The sequence below is a fragment of the Solanum stenotomum genome, chromosome 6, assembly GCF_019186545.1.
Source record: "Solanum stenotomum isolate F172 chromosome 6, ASM1918654v1, whole genome shotgun sequence".
Lineage (NCBI taxonomy): Eukaryota > Viridiplantae > Streptophyta > Magnoliopsida > Solanales > Solanaceae > Solanum > Solanum stenotomum.
Window position 1 is genome coordinate 57,098,602 of NC_064287.1, and position 18,144 is coordinate 57,116,745.

General features: G+C 32.8%; 3 protein-coding genes across 4 annotated transcripts in view; 1 reads left to right on the plus strand and 2 right to left on the minus strand.

Moving 5' to 3' along the window:
- LOC125869252 (linoleate 13S-lipoxygenase 2-1, chloroplastic-like) overlaps nt 1-6,551 on the plus strand; it is a 10,085-nt gene extending 3,534 nt beyond the window's left edge. The window contains exons 3-10 of the mRNA XM_049549821.1: nt 367-604; nt 1,405-1,707; nt 1,946-2,031; nt 2,438-2,548; nt 3,317-3,621; nt 3,935-4,201; nt 5,103-5,443; nt 6,035-6,551. Of these exons, the coding sequence (XP_049405778.1) occupies nt 367-604; nt 1,405-1,707; nt 1,946-2,031; nt 2,438-2,548; nt 3,317-3,621; nt 3,935-4,201; nt 5,103-5,443; nt 6,035-6,453 (2,070 nt within the window). The 3' untranslated portion in view covers nt 6,454-6,551. The remainder of the gene's footprint in view (nt 1-366; nt 605-1,404; nt 1,708-1,945; nt 2,032-2,437; nt 2,549-3,316; nt 3,622-3,934; nt 4,202-5,102; nt 5,444-6,034) is intronic.
- Nucleotides 1-14,405, minus strand: part of LOC125869251 (flowering time control protein FPA) — a 41,408-nt gene extending 27,003 nt beyond the window's left edge. The window contains exons 1-2 of one of the 2 annotated variants that reach the window (XM_049549819.1): nt 14,270-14,405; nt 13,248-13,556 (exon numbers count right to left, since the gene is read on the minus strand). In XM_049549819.1, the coding sequence (XP_049405776.1) occupies nt 13,248-13,556; nt 14,270-14,275 (315 nt within the window). In that variant the 5' untranslated portion in view covers nt 14,276-14,405. Of the gene's footprint in view, nt 1-13,247; nt 13,557-13,656; nt 13,682-14,269 lie in introns of those variants that run through there. The other variant, XM_049549820.1, reaches the window with a different exon arrangement.
- LOC125869255 (xyloglucan endotransglucosylase protein 7-like) lies at nt 6,790-8,091 on the minus strand. The gene is made up of 3 exons (XM_049549823.1): nt 7,770-8,091; nt 7,466-7,659; nt 6,790-7,264 (listed from the first exon to the last, which is right to left on the minus strand). The coding sequence occupies exons 1-3, from the start codon at nt 8,043-8,045 to the stop codon at nt 6,862-6,864; spliced, it is 873 nt and encodes a 290-aa protein (XP_049405780.1). The 5' UTR covers nt 8,046-8,091; the 3' UTR covers nt 6,790-6,861.
- Nucleotides 14,406-18,144: the final 3,739 nt, after the last annotated feature.

The window sequence follows — 18,144 nt, forward strand, 5'->3', positions numbered from 1 at the left end:
CCCCACCCCTACCCAGACAGTTCTAGGTTGGTCTAGTTCTTATAGTGGGACGGGTGGGTGGTAATAATTAATGGGCAGTCCCACCCCCTTAGACAATTCTAAAGTAGACAAAAAAGGTATGACATATAAATTAAAATAAATTACAGGGCATGTATATTAATTTATTGAATATATATATGTTTTAGTGCATCATACTAAATTGTTTTAGTTGATTATGAATCATATCGAAAGTGACTTGATTAATGTGTAAGTTGAGTTAAATTGAAGCTCTTCATTAGGTATAGCCATAAATCAACAAGTGCAATTATATTTTTATTTATTTAATTATATCTTCAACGGTTAATATTTCTTTCCATGTGATTACAGTCATATATACCATATCAAACTCCAAGTGGAGTAAAGAGGTTAAGAGAGAGAGAACTTGTGACATTAAGAGGTGATGGATTCGGAGAAAGAAAAAAATATGAAAGGATTTATGACTATGATGTTTATAATGATATTGGAGATCCAGATGGTAATGTTAATGGTAAAAGACCAGTACTTGGTGGAAAACAGTTACCTTATCCTAGAAGGTGTAGAACTGGTCGATCAAGAAGTAAAAAAGGTATATTATTTCATCAAGTAGAAAAATAAATAAATTGATTACTATTTTTAGATAGATTTAGTAATTGATACATATTTATATATATTGTAGAGACTAGAGAGTCTATACAATTTACAATTTAATTATGATCAAAATGTGGCAGAATGAATGAAATCCTTCTATTCAAATTGACAGTAGTTTTGACTTTCGAGTTCTAACCATGAGATATAGTACTCTACGAGACATGAATTTTGATTAGTATCAAATGATTATATAGAAAAATAAATTTATACTTTATTATATCTTTACAAGTTAAAATCAGTGAAAAGTTATAAATTATTAGTTATCTCAACTTATAATTTTTCAGTTTATAAGCATTTTAAGTTAGACCAGAACTTTTACTATTTAAATTTATTACTTTGACAAAAAAGACAACTATTTATCCTTAATAGTTTTTTTAACGATAGATTGACAAAAAAGAAAACTATTTATTTTTTATACATAATAATATATATTTGTCTAGTAAATGTATTATTTTTGATCGATCAGTCAAATATTTAACTTGCCCTTTCACGATCACCAAATTATTCATTTAGAATAAAATTATTAACTCCCTCTGTATTCTACTTTTTAATATTTGATAATTATTAGAGGTTTTTAATCAGCTAATTCAAATTGACTCTGTATTAGTGCAACTAAACATGTTGTAGCAGATGGTAACATAATAACTAATTTAATAATTTTTTATACTATCGATATTTAAAAGTTAAACTCGAATTTCTTAATATATTTTTTTCAATTTTTTGCATGCATGCATGCAGATCCATTGTCTGAATTAAAGAGTGACTTTGTGTACGTACCAAGAGATGATGAATTTTCAGAAGTGAAGAGCTCAACATTTTCCGGCAACCCTATTTACTCAGTCCTACAGGCAGTCGTCCCGGCGTTGGAGACGATCGTCTCCAATCCCGACCTCAATTTTCCACAATTTCCGTCTATCGGCTCATTATTCAACGTTGGTATCGATGTTTCGAGACAGGGAAATAAGAAAAATGGCATGTTTAATGTTGTACCAAGGCTCATTAAGGCTATTTCTGATACTGAAACCCCTCAATCGCTTCAAAGTAAGTACATAAAAACTATGTTACTTGGATTTTCATGATTTTTTGGAGAATCTGAACAATATAGCCTATAAATACCGTTTGCATTATTTTAGTGGAATTGTAAAAAATAAAAACCAGGTTGAATATAAAAAATAATGGAAAATGTAATTAAATTTATCCAACAATACCTTGCAACTAATTTGGTTAAAAATTATTGTAAAATTAAATATAATATTATATGTTTTTATATTTATGGCAGGGGACAAGTTTTCTTGGTTAGGAGATGTGGAATTTGCTCGTCAAACTTTATCTGGTTTTAACCCATTTAGTATACGATTGGTCACGGTATGTTATTACTTTAATTTTTTTTAATTTAATTTTTTCACTTTAAAATTAATATTTTAGTTAGTTTCAACCCAATTTACTTTAAAAAGAGGTTTACACAAGTGGTAAGGTACGTAATACTAGCTAGTATCTCACAAAATCCCCTCCCCCCCCCTCTAAAATCCCTAAGGGATGCATCGTGACATGAATACTGCCAAGTTAGAAGAAGAGAATCTTAGTTTCTCAAATATGGAAAATTCATATTTTTCTTTTAAAGAAAAGGAAATTCGATTTGAAATTTGGCGATTATTTTCGGAGTCACATTCAACAGCAGAGTCAGAGTTTTTATGAAAAGAAGTTTAAACTATGGAGACATAAACACACGATCTGACATTTTGGTTAAAATATGTACTTTATGAAAATACAGGAATGGCCACTAAAGAGCAAGCTAAGTCCTGAGGTGTATGGACCTCCTGAATCAGCAATGACAAAAGAACTAATTGAACTTGAAATTGTAGGATCTATGACTGTTGAAGAGGTATAAACAAATCCTTTGGCTTTTTGAAATTGTAAGAAAAACACTTTTTATTTATGTTTTTGTTTGTGGACAAACGATATTCAGTCAGGCCAATAATTGGAATCCTTTTATTTATACAAATGACCTTTCTTGAGGTCATTCTTTAAATTATGTCCCTCGTTAGCTCAATAAACTAAATGAGAGACAAGATTTAAATAGTAGTCTCACAAAAGGCCATATGGTGCTAATAATCCACAGGCAAGCCTATATTATATAGGGTGATTCGCAAGAATGACCTTGATAAGAGTGGTCTTGAGTTTTTGGTCTGCTTAATAAATATTTTGAAAAATAATTTAAGGTTCGATCTATAGTGATCAGTAGTTCCCCCTAAAACAATCTACTAAATTCATCGAGCTGCCCATCAAACATAAATATGATTTTTCTATGAGCCAGGAGTTCAAGACATTGCAATATAGTGAATATGCTCAATTTGCCATAACTTTTGCTATATAGGCAAAAGTTGCAAGCGTCAATTATTCACATGTCAATATAACTGAAACTACTGGCAACACATTATATTATCTTTTATTGTTTGTAACTTCTTTAACTGGTCTCGAACTCTTGCATCATAACCAAAACTAAATTTATGCCACATTACAATTAGAACTTATTTCTAAAGTCAAAAATTCAAGATCGCCCTTTATGATGCCCTATTTCTTGGATTATGCATGATCTATAAAGTCCTCTTTTTGATAATTTTGACTCTTGAGTTACACATAACAAATGCAGGCAGTTCAACAAAAGAAGTTGTTCATCTTAGATTATCATGATTTATTATTGCCATATGTGAACAAAGTGAATGAACTCAAAAGGACAGTATTATATGGATCAAGAACTTTATTCTTCTTGACACATGAAGGCACATTGAGACCTTTGGCTATTGAGCTAACTAGGCCACCAATAGATAATAAGCCTCAATGGAAGCAAGCTTATTTTCCAAGTACGTGGAATGCCACTGGTGGTTGGCTATGGAAATTGGCTAAAGCACATGTTCTTGCTCATGACTCTGGCTATCACCAACTAGTTAGTCATTGGTAAGTGATGATGATACATGTACTTTCTTAATGAGTTTTGAGTTCTATACGATGTTAGCGTAAATTTTTTTTTACACTATCATTATGTCACGTAAATGATATTTATAGATAAATCTTCTTAAAATGTAAGATACGTAATTTGAAAATAAGATTGGCTACCTGTGGAATCGTGTAATTAGATAGCGATACGATCTGTGTATATATACTCATTGTTGTTATTGCTTAAAGAGTAGTGTAATTATTACATATATTCTTTGATTAATTTTTTTGATTTTGAAAATATTATGGCTAATTTTTCTCCAAAATTTTGTAGGCTAAGAACTCATTGTGCTACAGAGCCATATATTATAGCAACAAATAGACAACTTAGTGCAATGCACCCAATATACAGATTATTGCATCCTCATTTTAGACATACAATGAAGATAAATTCCTTGGCTAGAGAAGCACTTATTAATGCAAATGGAATTATTGAGACTTCATTTTCCCTTGGCAAGTATGCAATGGAATTTAGTTCTGTTGCCTATGATCTTGAATGGAGATTTGACCAAGAGGCACTCCCACAAAACCTTATTAGCAGGTAATAATTCACTAATCTTTCTATTTTTCGATTCAGTGTTTGATATCTGTTTTGGGATCTTACTAATTTGAATTCACGTCATAAATCCTGATTTAAGGGTAAAGGGCTCTCAAACATAGGTTACTTGAGCTCGAGACATGTGGTTAGAGATGAAAGGGCGTGCTTACCACTCTATCACAATATTTGGTGATCACTAATTTTATTTTCCACTCAGTGTTTGCCCTCAAAGTGATTAATCTGAATTTACGTTAAAAAATCTCATTTTAAATGTAAAATGCTCCCAAACAAAAGCGACTTTATTCACTGAGTCAAACACAAAACCTTTGATAAAAAATGAACGGGTATTACCATCATCGCAAACTTTGATGGTCACTAATTCTTTTCTTAAGAATTATTTTTGAGTTATAGATTTTATGCACTAATAATGTAAATAATATTTATACAATCAAATCAATTATAAGATATTTGCAAGCATACCAATTACCATTATAATAAGTCTTAATTGGCTACCTCATAAAAATGACAAATTATAACCTACTATCACATGTTCATACTACCGCGCTATCCGTATATATAACATGATATATACGGCAAAACACTAGAGAGATGTTTGGTATATAAATAAACAGACCTTACCCCTAGTGACACGTTTTAAAATCGCGCAGGTCTAGGTCAAAAGTGGACAATATCACTAGTGGACTAGGCCGTTACATTTACTTTTATACAGACATGTTTTTGTACATTGATACGTACTATACAACCAGGGAAATTCAAAATCTATATATATAAAAAAAAATTAATTTTTATATATAGTATAATTTTTTGACGAAAAGGGCTAGGACCTTGTTTCCTTGACTCTGACCCCCTTCCACTAACATGTTTTTTGTTGCATATATAACAGGGGGTTGGCTGTGGAAGATCCAAATGAACCATATGGATTAAAACTAACAATACAAGATTACCCTTTTGCAAATGATGGTTTAGTACTTTGGGACACACTTAAACAATGGGTAACAAATTATGTCAACCATTATTATCCACAAACAATTCTTATTGAATCTGATAAAGAAATCCAAGCTTGGTGGTCAGAGATAAAAAATATTGGCCATGGTGACAAGAAAAATGAGCCATGGTGGCCAGAGTTAAAAACCCCAAATGACTTAATTGGTATTATAACTACAATGATTTGGGTAACTTCTGGCCACCATGCAGCAGTTAACTTTGGCCAATATATTTATGCAGGTACACAGCTTACCTTTTTTTTAATTTTTTTTTTATATTGTTGGTATATATAAGTGAAATAAAGGGAAGTCTCGGACCTAGGAACAGTAAAGTTGTCTTCATGAGACCTATAGAGGTCACGTGTTCGAATTGTGAAATCAATCACTAATGTTTGTGTCAGGATTAGGTACCCCTTTCCGATGTGGAAGTGAGATTGCTTCGTGCATCAGACCGGCCTTTAGTAGATATAATTAATTAAGTTAAATCATTTCAAAAGAGTTTTAACTTCTATACACTGGCAGTATAAATGATTTTTATAATATTTGTGTATCGTAACTTGTTATAGTAGGTTATCTACATATATACACTACATCAAAAATGATCTTGACAATTAATTAACGGTAATAGCTTAATTGCCGCTGAATATGTTTTTGTAGAGGCAATTATCACTCTTTGTAAATGTCCCTAAAGTCTATAACGACGTTAGATTCAATGTCAATTAAGTAATGCCGGTAAAGACTTTTGCACTATTTGTTAATTAACGTGTATATTTAGTACCGCTAAAAACTATTTTTGTTGTAGTGATAATTGAGTATTCTATTTTATATGTAGGTTACTTTCCAAATAGGCCAACAATTGCTAGGACAAAAATGCCAACTGAAGATCCAACAAATGAAGAATGGGAAAGTTTCTTGAATAAACCTGAAGAGGCACTATTAAAATGTTTACCTTCACAACTTCAAGCAACAAAATTAATAGCAATTATGGATGTTTTATCTAACCATCCTCCAGATGAAGAATATATTGGTGAAATAATTGAGCCTTACTGGGCTGAAGATCCTGTAATTAACGCGGCGTTTGAAGTATTTTCGGGGAAATTGAAGGAGCTTGAAGGGATTATTGATGCTAGAAATGTTGATAGTAAGTTGATGAATAGAAATGGAGCTGGAGTTATACCTTATGAATTATTAAAACCATTTTCTGAACCTGGTGTTACTGGAAAAGGTGTACCATATAGTATTTCCATTTGATTTTTGGTTTAATGTGAAATAAAAGAGATGCTACCCAAATGTATTAGTTCCTATATATTTGTATTGATACAAACTTCATCGTTGATCCTATATCTGTTTAAATTTTGTGTCAAGTCAAACTAAGTCATTCTGTTTGAAACGGAAAGTTTAGTAGAAACTAAGTGATAACTTGTATTTGTGACTTCATAGCATAAGAACATCAAAGATCAATGTTTTATCATATAACATAACTAACAAAAGAAAGTAAACCATACACATTCCATTACATATAGATAATTCAGCAACAAAATGAGGAACCAACAAAACTTTTTTTGGTACAACGAATAAAAAATTTCACTCTCGTGCCTAAAACATCAACACTTGATGCATCAAACTTTGGATATATAGTCGATTAAATGATCTCATTTCTTAAAACCTTGAACGCTTGCATTCTTCAGAAAAACCTTGAGGAAACCTCTTAGAATCAGCACAATAATTGTAAACCATGTGCTTGCTCTGCACCCACCGGAGCCTATTCCGTCCCTTACCACCAAGTTCATGTATCTGCCATGGCTTCGCGTTGTTTGTTGAACCGATAGACTTACATGAAGAAGTACCTGATGATACTACACAACCATCAATGTTGATGTTTCTGTAATAAGCAGTGAAAGGTGCAAGTGCCCAATCTGTTTTCACTCTGCCTCCTTGTGTTGCCCATTCATCTGCATTCCACAAACTGCAGTATACTTTCATTGCTTGACTCTTTGGGAATGGAATTCCGAAGCTTTTGTGGTTGTTGAACACTCTAATTGGACTGTTATCTACTAAGAACCTGAATATATCGAAAAATTGGTAAGATCAAATGTAGTAACACAAATCATCTTAAGAAAATTTGAATCTAACTTATATACATTTGACATGTATAACGAATTGTCACACATGTTGTAGCACGTTATATGACTTATAGTCTTTTAGGTGATCTGTTACCGTAAAAACTCAGAGTATACAAGTGAGGTGATTTTGTGTAACTTACACTATGCGATGTGGATTCCAAACAATGGTGTAAGTGTGAAACGCGGCGGTTGGATCAAACCAAAGGTGGAATTGTTGTTCTTTGTTTCCTTTTCCTTGTGTGTATACATTGGTATGGATAGTGTAAGGCTGGCCAGAGACATTGCCCAAGAACTCGAAATCGATCTCATCATGTCCTTCTCCTTGTGAAGATAACTAATAGAGAAAAAAAAACAGAACAATCCATTAGGAGCATGATGACATGTTATAATAAGAATGAAGATATTAATAAGAGTTCAAATTATAATAAGAGGCCTTAAACTTACGAAGAAAGTTGTTACAGTGCCAGCAGAGTTTGCAGGGACAAGTTTAAGTTGCATATCGAACCTTCCAAAAAGAAACTCATTTTTGGATTGAAAGCCAGAGCCAGAAAGTTTATCAAGAGAGAGGGCGAGACCTCTACCGCCTTCTTGTATTTTACCGCGTCCTTCTCCCCAAGTAATGTCTACATCTTTGTAGAAATTACCAGCTGAGGCTAGTAATTGGATACTCATTAGTATTGAAAGAAGAAGAAGCAATGTTGATGAAAATTTAGAAGCCATTTTCTAAGATGAAATTGTTAAAGAAAAAGTATGAAATGTTGATGTTATTTGGTTTGTCACCATGTTTCTAATAGATTTTCACTCTTTTTTGTGTCAAATCTTAACGGTTAAACCGATAACGATCAAAAACCAATAAACCAATTAACGATAAGTCAATATCTTAATGGTTCTATAACGGTTTAGCATCTCTACAAACCGATAACCAATAAGCCAAACCGATAAACCGACCGATACGCAGCCCTAGTTGTAGCAACTTGTGAGCTAGTTTGGATTAAGCAGTTGCTTAGAGAACTAAAATTCAAATAAATTGGTTGGATCGAACTTGTGTGTGATAATCACGCAGCTCTTCATATCACATCAAATCCAATATTCTATGAGAGAGCTAAGCACATTGAGATTGATTGTCACTTGTCGAAGAAAAGATACTCTCCATAGATATTGTTACAAAATTTGTGAAATAGAGTGATTTGCAGTTATTTTACCAAGTCTCTCAGTAGTTCATGTATTGAGTTACATTTGTAACAAGCTTAATACGTATGACTTGAATACAGTAACTTGAGGGGAATGTTTGAATATAGGCTTAACTCATCGGTGGCCCCCTAAAGTTGGCACAATATTTCACTAAGACACCTTAACTAGATGATGTTCATTTTAGACACCTCATGTAAGGTCGCGTTGTGTCATTTTGACACTTTTTTTAATATCAACAAAAATATATAATATGTGTGTGGTACACTTGCGAATGACGCGTAAAGTGACGAATTAAACGATGACATTTGTCATTTGTGCCAAAAGTGATTTTTGATTAATTAATTTTGAGTAAAAACAAGAATTAACCAATAAATTAATGACAAATAATTACAAAATAAAATAAAATTTAAGTCGATCAAACAAACACCCCACCCCCTCCTAATATCCCCTAGTACTTGTCTTCTCCAATCTGCACGTACACCAAAATCGTCGTTCCCCCACCAAATCCTCATAACCCCCCCCCCCCCCCACCCCCCACCCCCATCTTCTCCAAATACTAAATCTGCACATCATAGTAATTTTTTCCTCTTACAAAATATTGCCCTTTACTTTTGCCTAATACATAGCTTCATAGAGAATGGGAGATTTTTGTTAGTTCAAAGAATTTTTTTAGCTTAGTTTAATGAGATTCACTCCATCAACCTTCATTCACAATGGATGAAATTTAACTTGGACAAAATGGTGGCTGAAAAATGGGGAAGAAGAAGAAAAAAAATAACAAAAAATTAACTAAAGAACCATTCACGCGCAAGCCAGTGAGTGTATCACACTCATTATGCCAAGTAAGCAAAAAGTGTCAAAATGACACAACGGAACCCTACATAAAGTGTCTAAAATGAATATAGCCCAGTTGAGGTGTCAAAGTGAAACATGGTGCCAACTTTAGGGGGATACCGATGGGTTAAGCCTTGAATATAAATAGGAATAGGATTTGTAGAAAGTATCCTATGTGGAAAAGGATGGTAGCGCAATGTCTATAAATAGGCTCAGTGTAATGTAGAAAACACAATTCAATAATATTTTCTCGAAATGAATTTTTTTACCAAGTCCCATTAGCTAATGACAAGGAACTCCGCTAGACATACTACAAAATGGACATGGAAGGTGTATTTTCTCAGTAATTTTTACACGGTAGTGGTTATTAACTAAATTACCTTAGTTTGCCAAAAAAAACAAGTACATGTAAGATAATCTGGAAACAAAAAGCTCTGGCAAGGTAGCATGTTTTGGATGGAACGGATAGATGCACATCAAACTTGCTTGATAAAGGAAAATTGCAACTATAACTTAGAGGCTTAAACTTATTAGTTGGTCTAACATTATTTTCTCAAAAAAAAAAAAAAAACTTAGTAATTGGTGTTGCTTATGCAATGAGAACTCGGAGATAGTGGATCATTTGATGACATTGTAAATATGCCTAGCAGATTTTGTGATCAGCATCAGATATGTCTTGCAAATTTTGGTTTATGTTCTGAATCTATATGGGATTCAATAGGCAATGCAAGGTGGGATCACTAATGCCTAGAAGAAGTTAACAAAATATTCATGTTATCAATTTTGCAAATTTATAAGCATTATTTTGAGATCACTAATGCCTCAAGACCCCAATCTCATGGCAATCAGCTGGTATCATCTGCCAAAGCTGGCCACACTGCATTGTGAGAGTTAGACAGCCTAAATACAAAGGTGGAATACAATACTCCAGCTGATAGCAGAGCCATTCACTCGTTCCTAGATTGAGATGCTAATTTGAGGTAGAACAGACACGTCTGCAAGACTATGGACATAAAATTGGCATGCCCTGAAGCTAACTTCACATTAAATGGATAAGATTCAGGGTGCCATAAAAGCAAAGTAGAATCCGATCATCCAAACAAAGTTTGTAAATATTTCAAGAAAGTTGGTTAAACTATGGATATAATTTCTGCATACTGCTACATTCAGGAGTAAGATTTTTATTAAGTTTAGGGATATGAAGGGAGCAAGCTGAAGGCATTTTCTGGTACGCAAATAAGAGAATGCTTCACTTGCAAATACATATAAATGGATCGTCTTTCCAGAAGAAGCCAACAGAATTAGGAGCAACTTAGTTATAAGCACTGATAATACTGACAAAGAGTTATATTTCAGCCATTTACTGGCTGGTATTTGCATCTAGATAATGTTGGCAGCTGTAAAATTTTCTGAGTCAAAAAATTAACACTTCTTCTAAACATAGCCCAATTATCCAACTAATCAATCTATTTTCTATAATTTTATTTCAGATACGAAGGGTGTTTGCCTCAAGACAGGTACTCTCTAAAGAAACAGATAACAGTACACCAAATAGATAACTGTGTCACAAATTCAACGCATTCAAGTAGGAAACGTGCCAGAACTGCTGCTTATTTTACATCAATGACCACCAGTCATTCAGATCTAGTGTGTGAATTTGATGCATGATAGAATGAATCCTGAAAGAAACCGAGGAGTCTTTCTTATCTGGAGGGTGCTTCAGCTGAGAACTATTTTTTTTTATATTGGTAAATTATGCTTCAGCTGAGAACTATCCGTTCAAGTGAGGCATGTTTTTTGTAGAATGTCATGGATCATAAACTTCAATTTGGACACATCATTCACAGTTGTGGATGGTCTTTTTACTACATTGATTTTCTCTTCTTTTTTTTTTTGAAATGGTAAATATTACAGATGTTATAAATTAGCACTATGGAAGTGTTACTACATTAGATCATCTCATTAGATGCTTATTTATTCCAAACATATGGTTGACAATGAGAATCCTTATCATTTGGAGTGTTGCAATGTTAATCCATAACACCATAATAATTTAGGAGATTGGGATTTACTTTGTTGGACTGAACTCTAGAAAAAAATATTCTCCACATTTCATCTTAATTTGGTTCATTTATTCAAAAAGGCAATAACCAGAACTCTATGGATAAAATCAGGTGTACTACTACTTTTGTGGATTTCGAAGGCACCTCACCTGAGATCTTGCTTGTGAAGGACTTCCGTATGATATGAGATATAGCTGAATTTATTTAATGGTGATGCCATGATAAAAGTTGTTTGAACTGGATCACAACAACTAAGTAACCAGGCAATTTCGGAAAAAAATTGTGATCCCGATTCTGATAAGTCTGATATTAATAACCTTTACAATGGAAATGTATCACACTGCGCTGATGTAATTTTCACTGAAGATAGCAGTAAAATATAGATGGTTAGATTCTCATCTCTTGAGAACTAACAGCCCTACATGATGGTCCCTCAACACCAACTACGTGCCATATAGAAAGGTCTTAGCAATAGGTGTTCTCCGGCATGAAGAGGATCTAACTTTGATGATTTTACTCTCACCTTCTACCACAAGCTGCATATATTGTTGCCTTTGCAAAAGCAACTGAAGATAAAAAGGGAAACGAAAAGAACACCCCTTCATCGATACCATCTTTTTGCTTTGTCATGGAAACTGATAAGTAATGATTTCAAAATTGGAACAAGCACACTATCTCAATAACATGTCAAGATTAGTGCTCTGCCTTGGGAACAAATTGTCTCTTCAATGCATATGAATATGAAAGAATCATGTGCATTCAAACATTGGCAAATGCGTATATAGTGCTGTGGCTGCCCCAGTATGAAGTTTGTGAGGTGCTACCTAACGTTATCCTAGAACAGAAGTAACCATCTAAGATAAGGACTTAACAGATAAATGCTGTCACTGAAAAGCTTGTACGGTACAGGTCTATAGCAGCACTAAACAGCTGGAGATTGATTGAAGAGAGAGTCTGCCTGCTATTTAAAGCTTCCGACAGACTGACACCTGCATCTATGCTCTCAATGGTTATTAATTAAGAGGTGCAAGAGTAATGCATAGCCCAATACACCCATGACTCTAGCGGCATTTTATAATGATCAAGTACAGATATTGCTTGGGAAAGGAGCTCGCATCCTGATAATTGATTATGATAGCAACAGAGTAAAGACACAGAAATGGAAGGAGTTGGTGCAACTTTTACTCAGATCATACATAACTTGTGGATTGAAGAGCAAACTTGGTGCGGAGTAAGACTTCTCCTGAAGCTTGTGATATTTCTCATCACTACACTACCCTCACGAATTGAGGCTACACGATCGCTTGGGGAGAAAAATATAAACACGTTCTAATTTCAGATTTGCTAAGTCAACTGCCACATCCTACAATTTGCAATAATTTTGGAATTTTAATCTGCTGAATTTTGTGGAATTGTCTTTAGATTCTCCATGCCTTCATCTTATTTCTTTCTTTTTTGTTTTGATAATATTTCCCTTAGGTTTCAGATGATTAAATGTTTGACCGCTTAGGCCAACCATTATGATTCTTTCTTTTTATTTTTTTATTTTTTGGAACAAACAACCATCTGTTATAATATATAGTGGTAGTTAATAAATCTAATGACCTCAACGATACTGAGTGAAAGCAGAGAGAATGGCAAATGGAAGATCAAGATCCACATTAAACTTGGATAAGTGCATTGATATTAACAGCAGACGTTTACGAGTAAGAGAATGGATCTCATAGAAACTTTCTAGGGAAAAATATAGTACTTTCATGTGTACTGCCAAGAATTCTCTATGAGAAGACGATAATGTCACAAGGAAAAGCAGGCAAAGGTTGACAAAACTAACCGCCTTTGTAAACTCAATCCTAAGTGGATTGCCAGCAACAACATAACCTTGGAGATGTCTTATAGCAGCAAAGGCCCCTTCCACATCTTTAAAATTAATGAAAGCATAACTTCGACCTGGTTGAAATGCTACACGTTCCAGGTCCCCAAAACGTAAGAAGTGATTAGCCAAGGTACTTTCTGAAAGACTATGAGACAGATTCCCAACCCAAAGATGTCTGGAAGGAGGATTTTCACGACCAAGATGGCTCTTCTCTTCGGATCTGGGAGGATGGTCCCTGTGATGTCTGTCTCTCCCTCCTCTGCTAGTCTGCATAAGAACCATATAGAATTTGTCAGCCAAAATTGTATGAACAATACTCTAGGAATGAAACAGCCCCAAATTGAACCGACTAAACACCAATATTCACCTTACGAAACCCTATTACTCTGGGATTGCAGGGTTACCTGTTGTAGTAAATAGCATGTAAAACATACTCAGGCAGCACAAAAGAAATTGTACTAACATCAAATTGTAGGTTCAATTGCAAGATAAACAAATAAACAATTAGACAACCAGATTGAATGATTTTGCAAACAGAGACATTTATACTGTATATCGGAGAACGACATTAGAGAGACAAGTAAAGGTTGCTCCTTGGGAATTAGATGGTTTCCATGAAGTACACAGTAAAGACTCAAGACCCAAGGAAACAACCAGTGTGCAGAAATACAAGGGAAAGACTGCATATGGAACATGCTCACTCTCTTCAACACCCTCTCCATCTAGCAAACTAACAGATTGCAAAAGGGCAAATCCTTCTAACAGATTGACATTCGAAGCTCAAAATTGTTCCACTGATCAGATTAGCAAATCAATTGAATGTAAAGTCGGGATTTTTATGTGAGATATCAACTTTCCCCCAATTTTGACGGATAAACAAAGAAAACAACCATACAGAATCGCAAAAAAAAACTGTGAAGCGCCATCACCAGTAAATATCCATAACCCATACAGAAAACTCAGCAGAGAAATCAACTTACCGACATCTGGCGATTGGAAGTAACTTAAGAGAATTGTAATTCGGGCTTGAAACTCTTGTAAGAGAGAACACAAAATGAACAGATTAGGGTTTGAGAATGAGATAAACCACCGGCGGATCGGACCAAGATAGATGGGTCATGTATTGGCTCCCTTTTGGAGCAATCAATATAAAATTATTATTACATACTCCCTCCGTCCACAATTGTTTGTCAGGGTAAGGTCATGCACACCCCTCAAGGAAAATTTAATAAAAAGTGTAATTTGACTAATATAACCCTACTATACCAAGAATACCAAAGTCCACATAATTTGTCAATTGAACTACACTATCATTAAGGGCAGAATTGGAAAAAAGTGACTAATTATTTCTTGATTGTTTAAATTGACAATTAATCTTGGACATCTATTTTTAGTATACCTGTCAAATAATTGTGGACGGAAGGAGTAGTACATACCATTTTTTTTTTTTTTTAAAAAAAAACATTAATATAAACTTCTTTTTTTAACTACAGTTTTCATCTTATATAAAATGCACTTGTTTTTCTGGAACTCCGACTAAATTTGAATCACGCATTTTGAGGTTAAACTATTCACTCCTCAAATACAAAGGTCTTTCTTTTCTTCCCTTTAATCATAAAAATATATAGACATGGTATCAATTTTGAATTAGTATTGTGATCCCATGGTCATTCAAACTTGCAATGTAATAATAGATAATTTATCGATTTCCACCTATTATTTTGAGTTATAGTTTATTAATTAACAAATTTGAGTTGATACCCTTCGGCCTTCTCAAGTTAAGAATTTGACGGACCAGAATAAGAAGTTTGGTATCGACAAGAATAGAGAGATTGATTTGATCATGGATAATTGATGTGCTCGCATATTCTATTATTATTAGTCCCGTAAGAGTTTTGCTTACATTTTTTTAATATTAAGAGCATTTTAATTGAACTTAAACCTTAAATAGTTGTTATACCGTAATTTTCCTATCTATATAAAAATCACTTTTTTGAAATGTTCTAAGTATAAAACAATTTGAGAAAATACTTAGAAAAAGAGTCGCCACTTAATTTTTTAAAGAAATTAAGAAAACTTATAATTTTCAAAGATTTAAACAGAAAAAATCATTTGAAAGTACCAAAGAGGGTTCGGGGTTCAATTTACACTTCGAGAAGGATTTAAGCATTCGAAATGTCCGTAACATGCGGTTGACCTGCGACTTGACTAAAATATATTTGACTATTTTTAGAAANCTATTGATATAGTACAATTGTGGTAGCATCAAGGTCCCATTTTATCAATCTAATGTAGAGAGAGCAAGTTTTTGACCTAACATGATTTGCAAATATTTTCATGATAATTTTAATCGACAGGGTAATCTAATGAAGCAAGTTTTGACCCAACATGATTAGCAATCATTTTAAGCATTTTAATGAGAGTCTTGATAAATAGAGTGACATGATGGAATAAGTTTTGACCTAACATAATTAGCATACATTAAACATTTTCAGGACAACTTTGTTACATCACCTAATTAGTATTTAATTATAAATTTTAAAATTTATTTGATATAAAATTTAGTCAATCACTTATCAAACTACGATAAAACTTCATAATCAAACTGTCACATGTAGGAGATAATGGGGACACCAATTGTGAGCAAGTCATGATTTTCCAGCTCATCTAATTAGAATGGTACTTTTTTTTTGTTTCCTACTCGGTGTTCGGAGCCTGTATTAGAACTCCGATTTAATTCAGATCGCGTACTGTAGGGCTCATTCAAAAATGGCGTTGGGCTCAAACCCGAAATTTCTGATTAAGGGTGGAACAATCTCACCACTATATCACTAACTCATATTGATAGCCAGAGGCGGAGCTAGGTGGAGGTTCATGGGTTTCGGACGAACCCACTAGCTTTTTCGTAGACCTTATATTTATATTAGAAAATTAAATAAATATATGTATATTAACTTGTAAACCCTCAGACAAATTGATTTAAAACCCCCAAACTCCTATCCCTGTCTCTGTCTATGTTGATAGCTAGCTTGATACCTATAAAACAGTTCACTTTACTTCATTGAATATCTTCCTTGGAAAGATGCATTATTGAAATATTATTTTATTAGAGTATCCTCATTTGATTGAGGCAAAAGTCTTAGGTACAGTTCTTTGAAAAGGGAATGACTACCTACTAGAACTATTTTTTAAACTAAATAATATGATTGAATTAGTTCGTTCACTTTTACTTGTTTGATGTTTTTTAAAAAAGGAATTATTTTTATTTGTCATTTTAAACACATTAAGGAAAGATAAAAAAAAAATTCAGTTATATACTTAAAATTTATTATTTACTCTCAAATTATTTTTCATGACCTAAGACTATATGTTAACTAATATGAATATTGTGGTAAAATACTTATATTGACCATTATTTCTTTAGGGGGCGTGGAAAGTGTAAAGTAAACAAGTAAGAGTGAATATAGGGAGTATGTTGATTTTTTTTTTCATATTTTGTCTCAATTTATGTGAAGATATTTAATTGTACGTGGGGTTTTAAAATACAAAAAACTTTTGAAACTTATAATCTAAAATAAGCCACGTAATTTTTGTGTATAAATTATTTCAGATAAATATTAAAAATTAAAAATTAAATTATAATAAATTTAGAAGGTCTTATTTTACTTTTTGGGAACTTATAAAAAAGTGTCACCTCTTTCATTATACACGTCAATTTTAATTAAAATAAACTTGTAATTTTACGACTTATTAAGACTAATACGTATTTAGAAGTGTAATACGAATATTTTATTGTTGTTTAAATACTCAACTGAAATACATTATAATTAAAGTATTTAAATAAAATTTAATATAATAAATTTAATGGGTTATGGATGTATTCCTTCAAAAAAAAAGTTATGAGAGACAATGATTGGCTGTACTTGTTGAATTTTCAATATCACAATTTCAAACACATTTTTTTTATTAAAAAAAAAAGAATAACGCTCTCAACAGCTCTGACCAAAAAATAAAAAATAAAAAATTGTATAAAATCCGTCTCCTTCACTTTGCAATTTGCATAGGACCTCAAAAGATAAGTCCTTCCTCAATCAATCAATCAAGTTTGTCTATTTTAAACTTATCTGGTACCCCTTACTATTAAGAAAACTTATCAAAATCTCGTATATTTAGTGGCTAATTATATTTTATTTTGGAAATTTTCTCAATTACAAAAAAATTGAATTTTTTTATTACTTTTGAATACATTCTTTAATTGTTTGATACATTACTTAATGAGATGGATATATTCAATGACCGAGATGTGAGGGATGTATCCAAGAGGGGATAGGATTGCATCCGCGAGGAGATATGGATGTATCCTAGAGAGAATACATAATAGAGATGCATCCCAGAGGGGATATGGATGTATTTGAGAGAGGAGATGTATCTGAGAGAGGATATGAATGTATACGAAAGAGGATATAGATATATCCGAAAGGGAATTTTTGTAATTTTTTAAATGGTAGAAATTTTTATAGATTATGATATCTTAAATTGTGTATTTGTAATTTTTTCAAAAATTAACACCAATTTTATTTATATATTTTAAGTGGATTTTGTCTATTTTAAACATATTTCTTTTGCTAATATATATGGTATGGTAAGGATCCGCTTGGTCATATGAGATAAAATCACGATTTAAAATTATATGCGATAAAGTTAAAGTTTAGTCTAGACATATAATTTAGATTTTTAAGATTTAATTTTTATTCACATAAAACCCTCATAAGTTGTGAAAACTATCAAAATTACCCCAAACATTTTATACAATCTTACCAAATAACCAAAATTTCATAACAAAAGTGTAATAGTA